Source organism: Fopius arisanus, unplaced genomic scaffold (genome assembly GCF_000806365.1).
Source record: "Fopius arisanus strain USDA-PBARC FA_bdor unplaced genomic scaffold, ASM80636v1 scaffold00094, whole genome shotgun sequence".
NCBI classification, from domain to species: Eukaryota; Metazoa; Arthropoda; class Insecta; order Hymenoptera; family Braconidae; genus Fopius; species Fopius arisanus.
Window position 1 is genome coordinate 438,071 of NW_011887833.1, and position 17,765 is coordinate 455,835.

Genomic DNA, 17,765 nt, shown 5'->3' on the forward strand with positions numbered 1-17,765 from the left:
GGGGGGTAATGGGGGGCGGGGGGTAATGAGGGATGAAATGAAATTAGAATAATTTTTTTTTGGGATTTCAAACGGAAAAATTCACCAGGTGATTGCCTTTTTTTGACAATTTTTTTTTTTTTTCGTCCTGCGCCATTATGTTGCACTTGATTTTTGTACGCCTGCGTGATGTTGATCCACGGGTTGTGGGCGAGGTGTAGGTTGAAAATTGATGGTTAGCAAATTGGTAGGCGTTGGTGAGATTTCCAAGGGGATTTTACTGCCGGGGGTAATGGATTAACCGTGTGGGCCCTCACATGCATTTCCCTTTTTGTCACAAGAACTTTCATAAAAAAAAATTCCCTCCAAAAAAAAAATCTGCAATCATCCGCATCTCCCAAAAAATATCCGACAAGCGGAGAATTTCTCCTATCTCCATATTATTATTTATCTTATATTATCCTCCCCTTTTCCCAACAACCCCCATTTTTATTTAATTAAATTGAATTATTCGGTGGAATAATAAATTTATTAATTAAACTCGCGTAATTATTTGTCTGAATTTTCATCGACCGGCGAAAATTTTTATTATTACAGAAATGACTCCATTATTCATCCCCATTTTTTATTTTTACTCCATTACATCTTTACATCATAACTCGTGGCCTCCATGACCTTTGAATTTCGGAATCCATCACCCCCGACGAAAAAAAAAAATTTGGCGACTGATGGAACTTTGGCTCGTGCTACGCCTCGTCGCCTCTCCTTTACGCGCAATCTAAAACAGATCCCAGTGGGTTCAGGCTTTTTTTATTCCCCAGGATAATTTTATCTCTTCACTATTATTAAATATACTAAGTCTAATGAACTCCTTCGTATCCGGTGGAATAATAGCATTCATAAACAATATGGGGGTTAATTAAAGAAAGGAAAATATAAAAATATCAAATGCTGAAATAAATACTGAACCGAATTATCCTGGACTTTATTAACGGATGACCTCTCGTCATTACTCTCCGGGATTTATCCTAATTATCGTGAATTAATTACAGAAATAATAAATTAAGAACGACAATAATTATTTAAACAACTTCCAATTGAATCTTATTTTTCCAATTTTTTCAATTAAATCTTTATTTTTTGGATTTTATAAAAGAAATTAAAAAAATAATTTTATAATTATTAATTGATAAATTAATCGATGATTAAGACGAGTCAATTCCGTGTGTGAATATAATGAAATGGCATCGGGACTCGAAAATATATTCTACCCTCGATCAATCGATAAATTCGATTGTCGTGATCACGCAGCCCTCGATGGTATGTTAATCACGGAGGCAATTGATTAGCCGACAAAGTCCTCACCGCCAACAAATTAGAAGAATACTATCATCATCACTCGATTCTCTCTCTTTTTTATTTCCACACGCGTACAGGATCCTATCTGCAAGGGAGAAGAGAGAAGCATCAGAGCAAAACGGAGTTTTTAGTCGACACTCTGCATCTCCAATGATATTTTTTTTCCCTTTGATCATTGCCGAACTAGTCCTCATGTACGACAAGAAATCCATTAGCCGCTCCAGTGCTACTGGAAATATTTCACTTCCGGTATCAAAAATTTAATGAGAAAAATAATAACTTTCGCCAATTGAATTTTTTCCCTCCCAAAAAAAATTCACACTTAACGCAATTTATCAGTTCAATTTGATTAAAAAATTGTTCTTTATTTATTGATAATTATTTTATAATTATAGTAATTTTTTTTTTATTCGCAATGTTTAGAGGTATAAACCTCCAGATATTGTCCGTGAAATAAATAAATAATTTCCGAGTTATATGGATCCGACATGAAAGCAATCTTTCGATAAAAAAAAAGCTCCGAAGTTTCCACGATATGCATTTTTCATAGATATTATTTATTTATTCCCTCTTTACCCCAACAACACGAGTACTCGCATAAATATTCGGCGGATGGAGCGACGCCTGAGAATTTACTCCATCCAATAGTAAAATACGACTGCACATACGATTTGAATGTGGAATAATCGATGCAATTGTTCAAATCCCCGGGTGGAATTGAGAGACAAAATGCGAATAACACGCGAAAATATAAAAAAATGGCGTTCCACCCTCTGAGGGTTAACAGAATTCCGTATTTTATGGAGAGATAGATGGTTTCGTGTGAATATAAGTCATGGACTATCGGGTTTATGTGGGATTTTTATGTGTGACCAGTCGAGTGAATAAGTCGACACTTTTGACAGGATTATTTGTACGATTTTCCGATGCTATCTGACATTCCCGTCAACCCCTTTGTTCGTGTTCATTCGTAAATTGACAAGTCGGCTTTTGCGGATGTTTAAGGAAGGAATTAACAATAGCTGAACTAATCGATTGCGTAATAAATTATTTCTATTAATAATAATCAAAATATTCAACAATTTATCCCAATTAATTTTCACCTAAAAAAATCGGAATAACCTCGAAAAAAAAATTGTAATGGCAATATTTTTTTTTTATTTTCAAAACATTTCTGGGAAACTTTTCGAAAAATTTTTCTTTTGAAAAAAAAAATCGGGAAACAAACAATTGAATTTTCGAGAAATGTTTTGAAAAATTTTTCAAAAATATCTTTCAGAAAATTTTTTTTATAATTCAAAATTTCAGAACCATTTTCAGAAAAAAAATTCTGAAAAGTTTTCCCGAAATTTTTTGAAAACTTGAAAAAATTATTTCCATTCCATTTTTTTTTACCTATGACACAAATGAATAATAACAATAATAATTCCATTAATTAAAATAAGCCTCCCCCCCAATTTTTCCACCGCAATCCATTCCAAAAAAATAATGCCACTTGAAAAGTAAATTTCGAGATGTTTAATAATCTCCTTGTTTCCCACTTCGTCAAGTTCTTCCGTCTACAGAAAATAAATACCCTGAGTATATACGGCGCCATTGTTCAGTGTCTCCTTAATTCGCGTTAAGTCCGCGTAGTTGTAAACAACGTTACGATAGAATAACTTCGTTAACATAATCGCGTCACGGAGTGGTCTCACTCCATCCCTCTCTTTTCCCACTTCAAACCCCATTTTCATCCCCCCCCCCTTTCTCCCCTTCCACCCTTCCGTCATCGTTGCTGTTTTGATTTTACGGGTGGTTTCACCCCTCGGATTTTCACCCCATAGTGCTTATATACTATGTATCGCTTTACGTCTCGTGTGTATTCACGAGACTTGGGGGCGGTTTTTGACGTGTCCCTTTACTGCCACGAGTGCTTAAAATTTATTCATCGCTGCTATTTCCCCAGCGAATCACAAGTTTTTATCATGAATTTATTGACTTTTTCCTCATTCCATTATCTTATCGTTATAAATGGTATTTTATCTTAATTATTCTCTTAATTGAGATTTTTTATTCACAGCATTCTTCTCAAATTGTTTTAATAATGATATTAATGATGATGAAACAATTAATTTTAATCAGTCATGAATTTTTGGTGATTATTTGTACATTCGTTCGAGTCTCAATTCAATAATTATTTCCATTTCGTTGGTCCAATTGAAATGTCACACCCTTCACTGAAAATTCGCAACGCTTGTCAGAATTGAGAATCATATTCGTACATGTACGATTGGACGTTTTCATATATGTATCTTATATACTTCTCACTCCATCACTCTCCCATAAAAAACAGTTTGGGGTGTAAAAATATCGGAGGGTGTGTGTCCATCAGCCATTCGTCACACTAATTACTCATGATAATTTCGTAATACTCGGGAACGAAAATGATTTGATGCAGACGTCATTATCCAATGATATTTATTGAAAAAGCAATTGACTTCACCGATGACAATTATCCAATTTTAATTACGAAAAAATGAGCCAATGAAATGTCAGGATCAATCACTCGAGTGTAATTGAGCGTCTGGACGATGAATTATCAATTTTTAACACAAATCCGAGTCCTGACAGATCGAGTAGAAATTCATTAATTATATATTCACCTGGGAAAAACCATAGAAATAATTAATTACCACCAATTGAGTAAAAAATTCCTTGAAAGACGTAAGATCATAACTGAATGATAAATAATATCAAACCGTTAAAAATAATAAAAATTCACGAAACGATTTACCGAAAGGAAATGTAAAAACGAATAATTAAGGGATTAATGTAATTAAATGAGCCTAGAATATTTTTATATCCTAGTTTCTCGTGTCGATAGTGAAATTGTCGTGCCATTAGGGTTTTCCCCTTGGCTGGGTGTTGCTCATTTTTTTTCATCACCACCCCCTTTTCATTTCAGTTTGCTTTCAATTCACCCTCCATTTACGCTCTGCCAACTCACCCCCAGCCACAGCATCAGAAGAAATAATCTCTCGTTTCCACTGGGCCCACATCAGACGTCAAAATATGACAGTTCTCCCCGGGTCACCACTTTACGATACAAGACACATCCTGTAACGTCAATGCCCTTAACTTTTCAAAATAGCGCTCGAACTTCTCGTTTATCAAAATTAAATTCAATATATAAAATTAATTTTCTGACACCTGAAACATTAAATAATCCATAATTTTTAAGATTAAACAGCATAAAATAATGCAGCTGCAATGTAATTAGGTTTTATTTATTTTATCAATTATTTGAAATAATTGAATTCACCGAAAGGAAAAATTAATATCAATTTAATGTCTGACGTGAGTAATGAAGTTCACATTGTGAACAGTTGTGAATGCATTGAACCTACAGCAAAGTGGATTGAAAGGAACAGCTGCATTGCCGACTGAAGTTCATTCAACGGTTCTCTGAAATTGATAAAAAATATTGAAGAACGATAAAAAAATATATTTCTTCTCTCATAGGTATTAAAATCATTTTATTATCTCTCATACACATAAATTATTCGATTTATATTTTAGAAATCGTTACAGTATTCACCCTAGGACAGGGGCTCCGCTTTGAGTGGTTTGATATTTGGCTTCCGCAGATGATGATAATTTGGTAAAACCCGTATTAAAAATTCCAACTGACCCACTTGAGGCTGAAACGATCAACGATTAATTATTTTCAGTGCGGGGGAATTACCGAATTACTCAACCAGGACAAGTGATTTTTTTTCGAGTCCAGTTTTTGGCTAATATCTGAGAATGAGAGGAACCTAGCGAAATTTTGGTATGAATATTTTTTGTAGAAAAAAAGGAGAGCTAGAAAAACGGTTTCTATGAAAATATCATTATGTCCGTTCAATTTCGAAAAATCGGGTAGAAACTGGGCTAGAAAAAAATCCAATTATTCTAGTCAATTACTGTTTGAATTGTTTTAATTCTCACGTAAGGTTTATCATTCATCTCTCGACGTTGACATTTAGTCCCATACACAATGGTGTTCTCGGGGACGATCTCCGGGTCTAGAATCGAGCAAAAAGGGCCCACCACACAGCCATTTGTCAATTCAACTCCTCGGGCGACTGTAGCTGGTAAAAAAAAATGCATTTAAATGAAATCCAATGATAAAAATATTATTTTCATCTACCTTTAGTCTCCAGAACATTGTTATCTCCAACTCTCTCAGCTTCACACGTAGAATCTGTTTCAAAGACATTGAAATTTCCGATCGTTTGGACTCTCACGGTATCGGGATTTCCTCCAGGTGGTACCCTGCGTAGAAATCGTGATCCTTCAGGATTTTCGTTCGTAGATAATTGAATAAAATGGAAAATCACCTGTTTATTATCGAAGCCATTTCCTCGATGATATTTCCTTCACCAATGGAAATCGGTCCAGCTTCTGCTATAATACTGGCTCGAGGATGGATCACTGTCTTGGGACCAATGGTGATATCCCCTTTCAGAATACTCTCATCACAAACAACTGCTCCTACAGCTATTTTCACACTAACAATAAACAATAATTTGTGTAAATGTATATATAAATATTTTAATGATAAATGGGAAATTTTTTGTATTGGTTAGAATGAATTAAAAAAAATTCTGGAAATATCTTAGTGAAATGTCTTGAAAAAAAGTTTATAAAAATTGTCGTGGGGTAATTATTATCATTCTTACTTGGAACGACGTGCGAGTGGAGTGTTTGACATGATTTCAGACATTTATTGTTGACTATCAAATTTTCTTGGAGAAATCTGACAGCTGACAGCTACGACAGCGACACAATCTCAGTAAACATAACCTCAAGCAATTATTTACTAGAAAATTTATATGGATTATTGTTCAGACATTGCGAAGTGATTGAAAAGTGATTATTCTGATCGAGTGGAGGGTATCTTATAATAATAATTCCTCATAATGAATATTCTACCGAAAAAAAGGTATGAAATTTTGGAAATCGATGGAGATTTCATTTTTAATTCTCATGATTAGATATTGTTTACGATTTATTTTGAATTGATTAGGTGGCATGTGAGGACCAAGGAAAATATTGCTAGAGTTCGTCGAGATGAGGCTCAAGCTGCAGAAGAGGAGAAAGAACGTAAAGCAAGAGCTCAAAAAGCCGTAAGGATGAAAAATGAAACCCAAAAAATTGATTCATGAGCAATAAAAATTCAGTTTATAGATTTTCCAGCTTCCATGTCAAAAACTGTTTGAATCTTCTCTTCCAGGAAACTGAAGCCCGAATAAATTTACTCCGTGAACAATCCCGAAGAAAATACGATGGCCGGGATAAAACAGTGGAAATTGCATCGAAACCAGAAGTCCTTGAGCACGTGAATTTTTTCAAAGACATTGAGGATGGAAAAATCGATTACAACAAACCGAATGCAGAGCACGAGGCCGAGAAAAAAGAAGAGAAGGAGAAATATGAAAAGCAGATTGGATATTTGACGTATCTAGGACAGGACACGAACGAGGCAACAGGAAAAAAAAATTGGTACGACGAATTGCCTCTCAGGGTGACTGATGCTGAGCCCTCGAAAGAAATTCAGGAGAAAAAAAAATTGTTGCACGATCCTCTGGTAGATGTGAGAAGATATCTGAGCATCATGGGCTCCTCCAGCTCTGGAGACACCAGAGTCAAGTCAGAAACCTCCAGAAAACGTGAACTGACGTCTGACGACGAGATATCGTCGAAAAAGCACAAGAAGCATAAGAAAAAATCGAAGAAATGTAAATACGACAAGAGAGAGAAGAAACCGGATGTCGATATCGAGAGGTTGAGGGCCAAGAGATTGCTGAGAGAGCAATCAGAGAAATTTAAAACTGAAGCCCTCTTGGCCAAGATGAGGGGCGATCCTCTGCCTATCGTAAAAAAAGAGGTGTCCACACCGGTTATCAAACAAAAATATAATTCACAGTTTTGCCCGGAAATTGCTAGGCAAAATGCCGAGAGGACTCCTAGGCATTAGTCCTCGTCGTCTTGGACATTGTAGATAATGTATATTTTGTTTTATCGATAAAAAATTATTCCCACGCCCTCAGGAATTTTTTAGGATCCCTTGAAGATCGTCCACAAAAATCTCGATTGTTCTCGATTATTCGGAAACATTCAGAAAAATAACAGAAAGCGTTGGATTATTATTTGTTCGAATTCTGAATCGTTTTGTATGAATAAAAATGAAATTCAGACTGATGTATGATTTTTTTTAATTGATAGAAGTAGAATGTTTTGCATGACAAATGGCAATTATGAAATATTCATGAATTTCAATAATTCTGGGAGTTGCATTTTGCATTTCCCTGTTGCACACGTGATGCAAAATGGCCACCGCGTTGAGTTGAAGGATTTTCCCTGGAATTTTAATTATTCATTTATTAATTTTTCCTGAATATTCTGATGCATTCATCCACTCAGGTAAGCCCCAAATATTTAAGAAAATTTATTTAAAGAATTAAATCCACTATTCCGCTAGTATTTCCTCCATAAAAATGGAGTTTAATATTAAAGTAACCTCGAAGCAGACGCCTAGGCTTGCGGCGGGTGCTAAAACCGAATTTTCAAATTTAAATATAGGACAGGATGTCCAATTAATTATTTCATCCCAACGAACCCAGAGTCGATTGCATAATCCCACTCGAAATATTTTCTGAGATAATAATCCACTTGTTATTGTTGATATTTGTGAGATAACCTCTTCATTGAAGTAGGGAAACCAATCAATGAAGGTTAAATTGAAACTCAAAAAAAAAAAAAATTAACGAGCCCATTGAGCGGATATCTCTGGATCAAAGAGAAATAGCGAAATTAGTATCATGACCTTTTTTGTAGGTCTCATTCTGCTCTATAAAAAAGGTCATGAGAATAATTTCATTATCTTCTTTAGATTTAGAAATATTCTTGGAAGACTTCCAACGAGTGGTTAATTCCAGATTGTGAGGATTTTCTCATCGAAAAAATCCCAATTGTATTCGAATCATGAACGAGCCAGTATCCTCCGAGGACTCGTACCTCACCTGTGAGATCAACGGATCGCACTACATCCTGCAGCCGGTTTCAAATTCCCCTGAAGCATTTATAAATATGGAGAACCTAGACGAGGGCTCGATGACCTTTCCCTCAAGTCCTGATGCAGAACCTCCTGCAGAATCTGAGGGACAGAATGAAGATGAGGAACAAACAGTACCCCTGGTGTACCTTGGGGGTCAGATATACGCAGTGCAGGATGGTCAACTCCAGGAGCTCGACATCGCTCCTCTCCCTTCGGAAGTTCTTGACCTGGAGCTCACCTTGAACTCCCAAAAATCCTCAGTCATTCCCAACGTGAGAAGAAATCCTCAGGAATATCTTCTCGAGCCCTCACCTACCCCAGAGGATTCCCCCCAGGAGATATCCAAACTAGAACCCGATCCGGACTCCGAGTTCCACGATGAATTGGTTCTCGAGGATTCTGAAGACGATATTCACGATCTGCAGGACAAAGAGCTGAACGCCAATGATTTTATCGAGGTCGTTACAGCGTTCAAGTGCAAAATCTGCCCCTACACCACTCAAGATCGCTCCGAGCTCCTGAAGCACTTCAAAAAAACTCACACAAATTCCTCAACGCCCTCGCCCCTCGACCCTATGAAGATCGACGATGTGAAGCTGCTGTACATGTGTGGAGAGTGCTCCAACTGTTTTCCCTCGATGGAGACCTGTCGGGAGCACATGATCAAGGATCACCAGCTGACAGACAATCCCTCAGACTCTCCAACCCTCCAGCCTCTGGCTTCAGACCTCGTGGAGGCTGAGACTAAGTCAAATTCCAAGGCTAAAACCCCGAAGCTGATTGAGAACAGGGAGAAAAATGTACGCTGTAAATATCGTGGCTGCGTTCAAAAATTCAGCTCCAAGGAGATAATGCAGGCACACGCCAGCTGCCACGTGGACTCAGGGACAGTGAATTCGTACAGGTGCAGCATCTGTCAGGATGCCAAATTCGTCAAGTGGAGGGATTGTCTCATCCACCTGTGGAAGAAGCATCAGGTGGACATTGATCTTTTATCCTGTCCCATCTGCAAGACATACAAGACTGCGGCAATGATGAAGCTGTCCTCCCACATGAGGGTCCACAGTGATGACCGAGATTTCGAGTGCTCGCACTGTGGGAAACGCTTCAAGCAGTCCAGTCAACTCCGAAATCACCGAATTCATCATCTCGACAGAAAATCCATGGAGATCCCCAGATGGTACACCTCCAAGACCTGTGAAATGTGTGGAAAGACTTACGCCGATGCCAAGTGCCTCAGAAATCACATGCAGGCGGTGCATTCCAAACTCAGACCTTACGTCTGCAATATCTGTGGGCACTCCAGCTCCAGGAAGGCAAATTTACAGATGCATCTGAGGCAGCACACGGGGGATAAACCCTTCAATTGTGATCTCTGTGACTTCAAGACTGGGGATCACAACTCCCTGAGGAGACATATCATGAGGCACACGGGGGTGAGACCCTACAAGTGTCCTCATTGCTCGTACTCAGCGATACAGAGTAATAGTTATAAGAATCATCTCAAGGCCAAGCATCCAGAGTCCGCTGGCATTTTTAAGTGTGATTTGTGCTCCTTCCGGACGGTCAAGAGAGAGAGCTATCTGGAGCACTTGGGGGGACACGAGAAGGGACTCATTAAAGCAACTGTCAAAAAGGAAAATAAAGATAAAGGTAATTTTCAGTGGTATTTCCAAAATTTTACTGTTTTTATCAATTAATGAGTCGATTTTTCAATTTATCCAGATACAAATGGCGTTGAAGTTTTTCCTGGAAATATAGCAGCTGCTCAATTAATCTACAGCTGTCTCGGGGCATTCTCAAAGGATGGGAACACCATCGAGGCTAATTTGATGTCTTCCTCAACGTCAGCTGATGGCACATCACAGACCATCACCATTCAGATACCCTCCAAGCATCTGGAAGGCTCTTTGCCAATATCAGACAGCACCATCAGGCACTCGACGACGATCGACCAGGAAGATGACGAGACAATGCACTGTTTCCTTAAAATTCCACGTGAGGAAGAGGAAAATATCGACACCGGTGGCATCACTATACCTGCTGAACTCGATGACACCGATCCCCACATTTTAAACGTCGAATCTTAATCTGAACTTTTTTTAAGTCGACCCTAGTCACGATTTTTTTATTCCTCCTGTTGGTGGAAATAATTGAGGGGAATTCTCAATTGCGATGATTTTCGCAATTTGTACAGTTTTTCATTTTTTCATTGAGCTTCCCGTACTTTACTTTAATCGAGAACGAAGAGGAACGGTGAAATATAATTTTGAGAAAGATGTGTTCCGGGAAAAATATTATAAAACAATTTTCCCAAGTGTTTCGGGAGTTCAAATCCCGGGAATAATCTGTTCTTCAGGACTAAAGAATCGTGAGTAATTCACCATTTGATTTTACTTTTTCCAAAGAAATATTAGAAACGAGATAAAATCATGGATACTTACAATTTTTTACGATAGATTTAATTTGTTATCAGTCACGTCAGTTTTTTAAGAAAAAAAAACTGTTAATATTCTTTGTAAAAAATATTTAGTCAGAAAATATTTGAAACTGGCGCTAAAGCGACTGGGACGTTGATGAAATTTCCATTTTCAAATGCATTTGCAAATGTTTCATGAGAGTGATAATTGATGAGCGAGAGCTTCACACGTTTTTTTCTGATTACATTTATTTATAATTGTATAATAAAACGACACGCGTTTTACGATAAAAACTTAAAAATTCACAGTTGTAATATCTTCGAACGATTGGAAAATGAATGTCTTTCAAATCAATTTTATACAAGATCTCAAAGGTCAATTAACGTTTAGTTCTATTGAAAAAACATGAATGTTTAATAATTTCGTTGAGACATTGGAAGAACTCACGTTACGATTTAACACACAGATGCATCCGTATCGATTCGCCAACGGTCATTCAATTAAAACAGAAAATTAGGAAGTAGAGGCATTTGTACTGCTGAAAAATTAAATTATTAGAGAATACTGTGTATAAAATCAGAGGAACGATGACAAACGATTCTTTCTCCTCGGTTTGCCAATTTTTCCAAATCATGAAGCAAATTGATACGGCTTTCCCTCGTTATGTACAACTAATTATACATCGATACTAGACACTCGTCTGACATTTCGTGGTATTAACAGTCCTTTGGAAGTTCACCGTAGTACGCTGTCAGAGCTACCAGCTTTCGATCGAGGAAATTCTGTTCGATTTCCACCCCTTGTCCAGGTCCAGCCAACATAGCAAGCTGTAAAAAATTCAAATGATTTTCAATTAACAAAATATTCCCCTAATCACAGTCTCATAATTTTAAATACAGTAATTATTGAATTGCCTGAATAGTGTCAATATTCCTCGGCAAAAAGTAGGCGACATGCTCTGATATTTTTCTCGCAGTATTGAACACTTTCATTCCACCGGAAGGTTTAAAAACACTGTTGAGATCATAAGTTTCATGGTGCAAGTAGTCTGGACCACCCCAGGGTGGACTCAGGAACACAACATCGGCAATAAGTTTATCAGCGAGATGGAAGAAATCACCGACGATGAAGTCTATTCTATCCTCAACCCCATAGACTCTCGCATTATTTTTGGCGAGTTCGATTTTACTTGGATCGATGTCAATAGCAATTACTGAAAAATAATAAATTACATGAATCCATAAGTTCCTTTCCATTCATCTTCCAAATTTCTACCTCTTTCGCATTTAAATGCAAACTGAATAGCATTTCCTCCAGCACCACAAAAGGCATCAATGATAGTGTCACACTGGCACCGATCAGCAATATGAGCAGCAATTTTTTCAGGAGTCACTGAGAACCAGCTCTCTGAATTCAGAAAAAAAAGGTAATTAATCCCCTAATCATTTCTCTATTTTAATTTAATGCCGTCGACTCACCTCGATCAAGCTTGATGCCCTGATCAAACTTACTGAACAACCTATACCGTTTAACCCAATATTTCATCAATGTCCTGTCATCATCCACCTCAACAGGAAGACTGACGTTTCTCTTATTCTGCTTCCTCCTCCGTTTTTTCAACGCCTTCTTCCCACCATCCTCATCTGATATTTTGATGGTAATTACATCCTCCTCGTGCTGATCCATCTCCATCTGAGAGCCGAGCCCCTTATGGTCATCAACAGCATCCTCGAATACGTCATCATCACAAGCTTTGTACGAAGCACTGAAATCAGGCGGTGTCTCCAGAGAACTTGTACTGGGTTTACTGAAGACAAGTCTCTTAGCATGTAGCTTTGAGCTCACAGCTTCATCGCAATCGTCATCAGAGCTAGATGTGAAATGTGCCTTGGTATAGCTACCCTTATCATTAGCCTCAAGTTCTCCCTCAATTGGAAGCTTAATTGGACAATCAGAGAGATATTGCTTGACCTTATCAATGGTACTGGTTATCTCCACTCCATTTTCATCGAAATAAATGTGCCTGTTGCTCTTATTCCGATTGATCTTCATCTTCAGTTGTCTGTTTGGCAGTCTAATGTGTCGCTTTCTGTAAACAACTTCGCCCTGCAGCTTGACCTCCTTCTGATGCTCCTTGAATGTGTATCCCATCAAGGAGAAGGCCTTCTTAACAGTCTCCATGCCCTCCTGAGCCTCATCGAAATCAGCCTCATGACTTCGTTTCAAGGTCACTGGCCTCTCCTCCTGAGGCCTGTCCCCATCGCTGGACCCACCGTTGCTGGATCTCATAGAATTAATTGTGGAATTATGATTGGAGTACGTGGATGGTGTCGAGTCCTGAACGTGACCAACACCTCCCTGAGTGCCTTGAGTCGATGATCCTTTTGATGTTTCTTTGTGCTCAGTCTCATTCTCCTCTGACTTCACCGTCAGATTCTGCATCAGGTAACCGACCGAGTCGATGACCTTGCGTTTGGAATTCAATCTCCTCTTGGCCGATTTCTTCAGCCCCACTTTTCCATCTACCAGAGGCTCAGGGTCCTCGAAGGAGTCGTTGGCAAATGGTATCCTCGAGGAAACTGAATTTAAACTTTCAGTCTGCATCATCATGTATCTATTGGCAAAATTGGTGTAGTGCTTCTGGTATTGGATTTGAAAGTTCTCCTTCCAGAGTAACTGCCAATACCTGTCGTTGTCAGACGTCAAATCGTTGTCCTGATCAGAGCTGCTACTTGTGACATTGCTCTCGATGGAGCTGGTGACCGAGCTGAAAAGACTCAACGACTGCTGCGAGCTGGAGTCAAAGCTCGAGTTCGTCAACGTCAATTTGGTGACATTCGTCATCGAATCCGAAGTAGCATTTGTCTTGGCGAGCGACCCCGTTATCGAATCACACCTCGATATGGCTATCAGTCTTTCATCCTCATTGGAGTGCTGATTGTAGCTCTCCTCAGCGCTGAAAGGACTCAGGGGATTCCATCCATCGATCTCAGGTGACAGCTCAAAGTTCCCCATCTTCTTTCTATTGTCCTCAGCTTCTTTGTCGTTAATCTGCCTCGAGCTGCCGTCGAATGTAAAGCTCAGCTGGTCCTTAGCCTTGTCAGACCTGCTGAAGAGGCCCTCGAAGTTCGATCGCCCGATGTCGCAGTCCTTGTGCGCACAGGTTGGAAAACACGTGTTCTGCTCCGAAAACTTCTCGACAACTCTGATCTTCGTTGGTTTTTCAATCTCAACGAGATCTTCAGTTGCCATGTAACTGGGATTGATGTAGTCCGCGTACTTTGTTATCCATGAGCTCCAGATTAGGCGTTCACCATGATCTGCCCAGAATTTCTCCCAGGCGATGTCGATCATACTCTTCTTGTCGCTCCCGTAGACGACGTGAACGTTCAAATAGGAGTCATACATTTCGTTTATGACAAAGTCCTCTGGCTCGGTTGGTGAATCGCTTTGATCGTGAGTGCCGAGGGTGAAGGAGGCGTGCTCTGGGGTGTCCGAGGAATTTGGAGCTTGAGATTTAACTTGGATATCTTCCTGGAAGCCCGGAGTGTCGGACTCTGAGGGATTCTCACGATATTTATTGAAGCTATCGAGGGTTGTGAAGCTCCGCGAGTTCTTCAGCTTGGCATCTGGTGTTCTTAGGAGGCGCTCGGACAGGTAGAGGGAATTGCTCGTGGGTTTTGCGTCGTGTTCGTGGTATTCGGAGAGATCAGCACCCGAGTCGGACTGGTGAAGACTCAGCTTCTGACCCAGGGCGTACGCGGTGGACCTCTGGACTGAGTCCCGGACTGAATCGTGCTCGTCGGTTGAGTAGTTATTGTCTGTGTGGGATGCACTGCAGTAACAACTCACTGGCTCTTCCTGGAGATTATTATAGGGGATGAATGGGGGTCGCTAGGGAGACGAGACCCGGAGGATACTTACGTCGTGCTTTTCCGCGTATTGGGGGGGTTCTAGCGGGGTTTGTTTCAGAACGTCCAACATCTCCCCGAGGTAATCCGCCTCCGGGTTCTCAGGTTCGCTAGCATCTTCTTGAGTCAGGACTGTGTAGATCTCTGGATTGCTTCAGAGTCGAGACGAAACTTCATCAGTTTTTATTTCAGAGGACGGGAAATTTGAGGGATCGGCCTGACAGCGATACACGGGAGGTCAATGCTCGTGAGGATGACGTATCAGTCGAGAAATCGCAAAATGGCCTCCGTTTTGTGTCTTAACTTAAAAAAAATTGCGATAGCTCAATGAAAACTGACCAATCGTTGAATGGACTCGAACCGGTTTATGAGTTGGTACTCAAATTGAACGGATAATTTTGAATCGCCGAATTTAATGAGGGCTAGAGTACTCTCGGGACATTGTTACGTCCCTTTACATTTTACGTCAGAAGTTTGGAATTGCACATGCCTCAATCTCCATAAAACAAAGTGAAACCGCGATGAGGAGCATCGTAAAAAGTTGCTTCAACTACAACTCCTCATAATTCCAATAACCAAAAAAAAAACACTTGGAAATTGGTTTTAGTTGTTCAATATTCGGAAATTATTAACAGCTTGGCTTTTCATTCGAAACTGGACACGCGAATGAATCGGGGAATCGACCGCAAAAAATTTATCCCAAGGGATTGTTTCATCCCTTTGCACTCCGTCGTTCTCTTCAAAGTTTAAAATTGAACCCTCGTTCTAACAGAATTTTTTAGAAGCCTCGTAAAACAAAATGCAACCATAACGAAAAACATCGTAAAAAAACAGCTAATAACTGCAACAATTTTTCATTACAGCAGTAAAAAAATTTAATCATCGGTATCTCAAGAGTGTAGGGATATCTTCGAGTATTTTTATTAAAGGACAAATTCCCAGGTTTTCATGACCTATTAATACCGTCAACTCATTAATTTCTGAGTTAAAAAAAAATTATCTCGATTTCGTTGTAGCGACGAAAAAATTCTGGAGGCTGCGATGATCTGCCAATGATTTTGCCTCATAAAATAAAAATTACCTTGAGCCTGAGCTGTGGGATCAATGCAAAACTTCATGCATTCTCTGAACTTTGACATTTTAATTTGCAGAATAAACTGCAATACTGGATTTTTCCAGGAAGGAAAGTCAGGGTTAGGTCAGATGTCACGACATTGATCAATATGTAACAATGAGCAATTGACGTGATAAATTCGAGTAATCACGAAAAATTGGGTCAACAGAGATTTTTCATTCTCGTCCATAAACAGGTGGTTAAAATAATGATTAAATTAATCTAAAGCTCATTTGTTTTAATTCGTCTCAGAGGAAGGGCTGAGCTATTCCAATGTCCAGGCACTGATTGATCATTGAAAAATATTCTCAAATTTGTAAAAATCGTTTTGATATTTACCGGATGAAAACTCGGCTGCAGAGACAATAAATGTGACTATCGGGATCAGGATAATCTGTCCTGTTGGCGATGTAGACCTCCGCCATGGGCTCCCAAAAGTGATCACACATGATTGCTGAATTCGTTTGATAAATACAACTTGTTCAAATTGTTTAACAATTGAACAGGATTTATCACACGCCTGTCAAATTATCATGGTGATAATATTCAGGAGTAAAAACAGAGACCACCATTTGTCCTGACTGAGGAGAGCACCGCTCTGAATATTGTCGAGGTTGAATAACCCCGGCTCACTGCCTTCCCAGAATGCAACGTTTAAAAAAAAAATCACTGGAAATAACAACCCAGGAGATAAGTTATCGACGTCTGAGTATTGACTGAATTTTTTCACTGCAGAAAAATCCATTTTCTTGCGAAACTCCACTTTTTCGTAAATATCTCCGAATCCCAGGAACCCAGAAAAATTTTCCTAATAACCTCTTTTGTGCCTCTCAATTTCCCCCATAAAAAAGGTTCTATCAAAAATTTCATTATCTCCCAAAATTTCAGAGTTATCGCGGAAAAAAAAAATCAAGTCGCCCCTTTCCGCTGCCTTAGTATCACCATAATTAATAATAAAAAGTAATTATTGTATATTTATTAAGTTAACAAATGAAAAATGAAAAAATATTTCAACCCCAGAATTAATTTTTAAAAATGAATAAATTCAAATTTTCCCGCCGCGCGCAAACGCCGTGACCGATCGATATATTTCGAAATCGATTGTAAACTTCGACTGCTCCCCTCTCAATTCCTTGAAACCTCTCATTCGCTGTTTGTAGTTCGTGTATTCGTCATCCGTTCGGCGCGCACCCGCGCAACAGGTGATGCGCCGTGTAATTTTCCGTGTAATCCATTGAAATATCGTGATAAAATAAACAAAATAATCGAAAAGACAAGTGTCCTCGAGTGTGCGTGAAATATTTTCTCCATTTAACCGTATAAATACCTTCACCACCGCTAGAAATTCGTCATCACCAGTGGAGTTCAGTGACAAAGAGAAATGAACCGTGACGACTTCTTGTGCACTCGTACCAGTAATCATTTAATCATTTAAAAAATGTCAAAGTGATTGTGACCGTGATTTTCATTGTGCCAAGGAATACAACGACCCATCGACAAGAATAAACTTCACGAGTAATTCACAACAACATTGGACACATCCTTGGACGATAAAGGTAAACAATATTATGCAGATATAGAAATAATTTTGTATCGAATTGTTGAAATCACGTGGGATTTTCCACATTCTCAACAATTAATCATCTCGAGTGAAAGTACAAGTGGGATGACGAGTGTAAAAAATTCATTCAACTAATTACAACGTTTATTTGAATCTTCTGACACATGGTAGTTGGTATGAACGATATAAATCATGGTTTCATTGCCTCTCATAAACAGTAGTCGCTCTACAAAGATTTCTTCACTGAATACTCGGTGGAAGGGACTGTTGCCCCATGTAGTTTTAATCCCAGAATAAACTCAAATAAAGCTCGGGATGATTTCTTTTTTTAGGCCCT

At 38.9% G+C, this 17,765-nt stretch overlaps 4 protein-coding genes across 5 annotated transcripts; 2 read left to right on the forward strand and 2 right to left on the reverse strand.

Moving 5' to 3' along the window:
- Positions 1 to 4,847: 4,847 nt before the first annotated feature.
- DCTN6-p27 (dynactin subunit 6) lies at positions 4,848 to 6,169 on the reverse strand. Of its 2 annotated transcripts, none has more exons than XM_011311942.1 (5): positions 6,045 to 6,169; positions 5,703 to 5,873; positions 5,513 to 5,637; positions 5,311 to 5,447; positions 4,848 to 5,021 (listed from the first exon to the last, which is right to left on the reverse strand). In XM_011311942.1, exons 1-5 carry the CDS (start codon positions 6,086 to 6,088, stop codon positions 4,920 to 4,922), a joined length of 579 nt encoding a protein of 192 aa, XP_011310244.1. In that variant the 5' UTR covers positions 6,089 to 6,169; the 3' UTR covers positions 4,848 to 4,919. The 2 variants fall into 2 exon arrangements, with proteins under 2 accessions (XP_011310244.1, XP_011310243.1); XM_011311941.1 differs by having other exon boundaries at positions 5,311 to 5,453.
- Positions 6,170 to 6,171: 2 nt separating this feature from the next.
- LOC105270781 (leukocyte receptor cluster member 1 homolog) lies at positions 6,172 to 7,553 on the forward strand. Its single transcript, XM_011311943.1, has 3 exons — positions 6,172 to 6,307; positions 6,392 to 6,491; positions 6,599 to 7,553. Exons 1-3 carry the CDS (start codon positions 6,285 to 6,287, stop codon positions 7,340 to 7,342), a joined length of 867 nt encoding a protein of 288 aa, XP_011310245.1. The 5' UTR covers positions 6,172 to 6,284; the 3' UTR covers positions 7,343 to 7,553.
- Positions 7,554 to 7,697: 144 nt separating this feature from the next.
- On the forward strand, positions 7,698 to 10,694 carry LOC105270782 (zinc finger protein 62 homolog). The gene is made up of 3 exons (XM_011311944.1): positions 7,698 to 7,788; positions 8,304 to 10,075; positions 10,148 to 10,694. Exons 2-3 carry the CDS (start codon positions 8,350 to 8,352, stop codon positions 10,510 to 10,512), a joined length of 2,091 nt encoding a protein of 696 aa, XP_011310246.1. The 5' UTR covers positions 7,698 to 7,788; positions 8,304 to 8,349; the 3' UTR covers positions 10,513 to 10,694.
- A 104-nt stretch (positions 10,695 to 10,798) lies between these two features.
- Positions 10,799 to 16,462, reverse strand: Tgs1 (Trimethylguanosine synthase 1). The gene is made up of 6 exons (XM_011311945.1): positions 16,207 to 16,462; positions 14,767 to 14,905; positions 12,321 to 14,703; positions 12,118 to 12,249; positions 11,757 to 12,055; positions 10,799 to 11,669 (listed from the first exon to the last, which is right to left on the reverse strand). Exons 1-6 carry the CDS (start codon positions 16,314 to 16,316, stop codon positions 11,559 to 11,561), a joined length of 3,174 nt encoding a protein of 1,057 aa, XP_011310247.1. The 5' UTR covers positions 16,317 to 16,462; the 3' UTR covers positions 10,799 to 11,558.
- Between the last annotated feature and the right edge of the window lie 1,303 nt (positions 16,463 to 17,765).

Coding starts and splice junctions, on each gene's coding strand:
- DCTN6-p27 (XM_011311941.1), bottom strand. CDS start 6,088: ATGTCTGAAATCATGTCAAACACTCCACTCGCACGTCGTTCCAA. Junction 5,638..5,702: donor ATGGCTTCGATAATAAACAG/GTGATTTTCCAT, acceptor ATTTCTACGCAG/GGTACCACCTGGAGGAAATC. Junction 5,022..5,310: donor AGATGAATGATAAACCTTAC/GTGAGAATTAAA, acceptor TGATCGTTTCAG/CCTCAAGTGGGTCAGTTGGA.
- LOC105270781 (XM_011311943.1), top strand. CDS start 6,285: ATGAATATTCTACCGAAAAAAAG. Junction 6,308..6,391: donor AATATTCTACCGAAAAAAAG/GTATGAAATTTT, acceptor TGAATTGATTAG/GTGGCATGTGAGGACCAAGG. Junction 6,492..6,598: donor AAGCAAGAGCTCAAAAAGCC/GTAAGGATGAAA, acceptor CTTCTCTTCCAG/GAAACTGAAGCCCGAATAAA.
- LOC105270782 (XM_011311944.1), top strand. CDS start 8,350: ATGAACGAGCCAGTATCCTCCGAGGACTCGTACCTCACCTGTGAGATC. Junction 10,076..10,147: donor AAAGGAAAATAAAGATAAAG/GTAATTTTCAGT, acceptor CAATTTATCCAG/ATACAAATGGCGTTGAAGTT.
- Tgs1 (XM_011311945.1), bottom strand. CDS start 16,316: ATGTGTGATCACTTTTGGGAGCCCATGGCGGAGGTCTACATCGCCAAC. Junction 14,906..16,206: donor TGCAGCCGAGTTTTCATCCG/GTAAATATCAAA, acceptor TCGACTCTGAAG/CAATCCAGAGATCTACACAG. Junction 12,250..12,320: donor GGGCATCAAGCTTGATCGAG/GTGAGTCGACGG, acceptor TTCTGAATTCAG/AGAGCTGGTTCTCAGTGACT.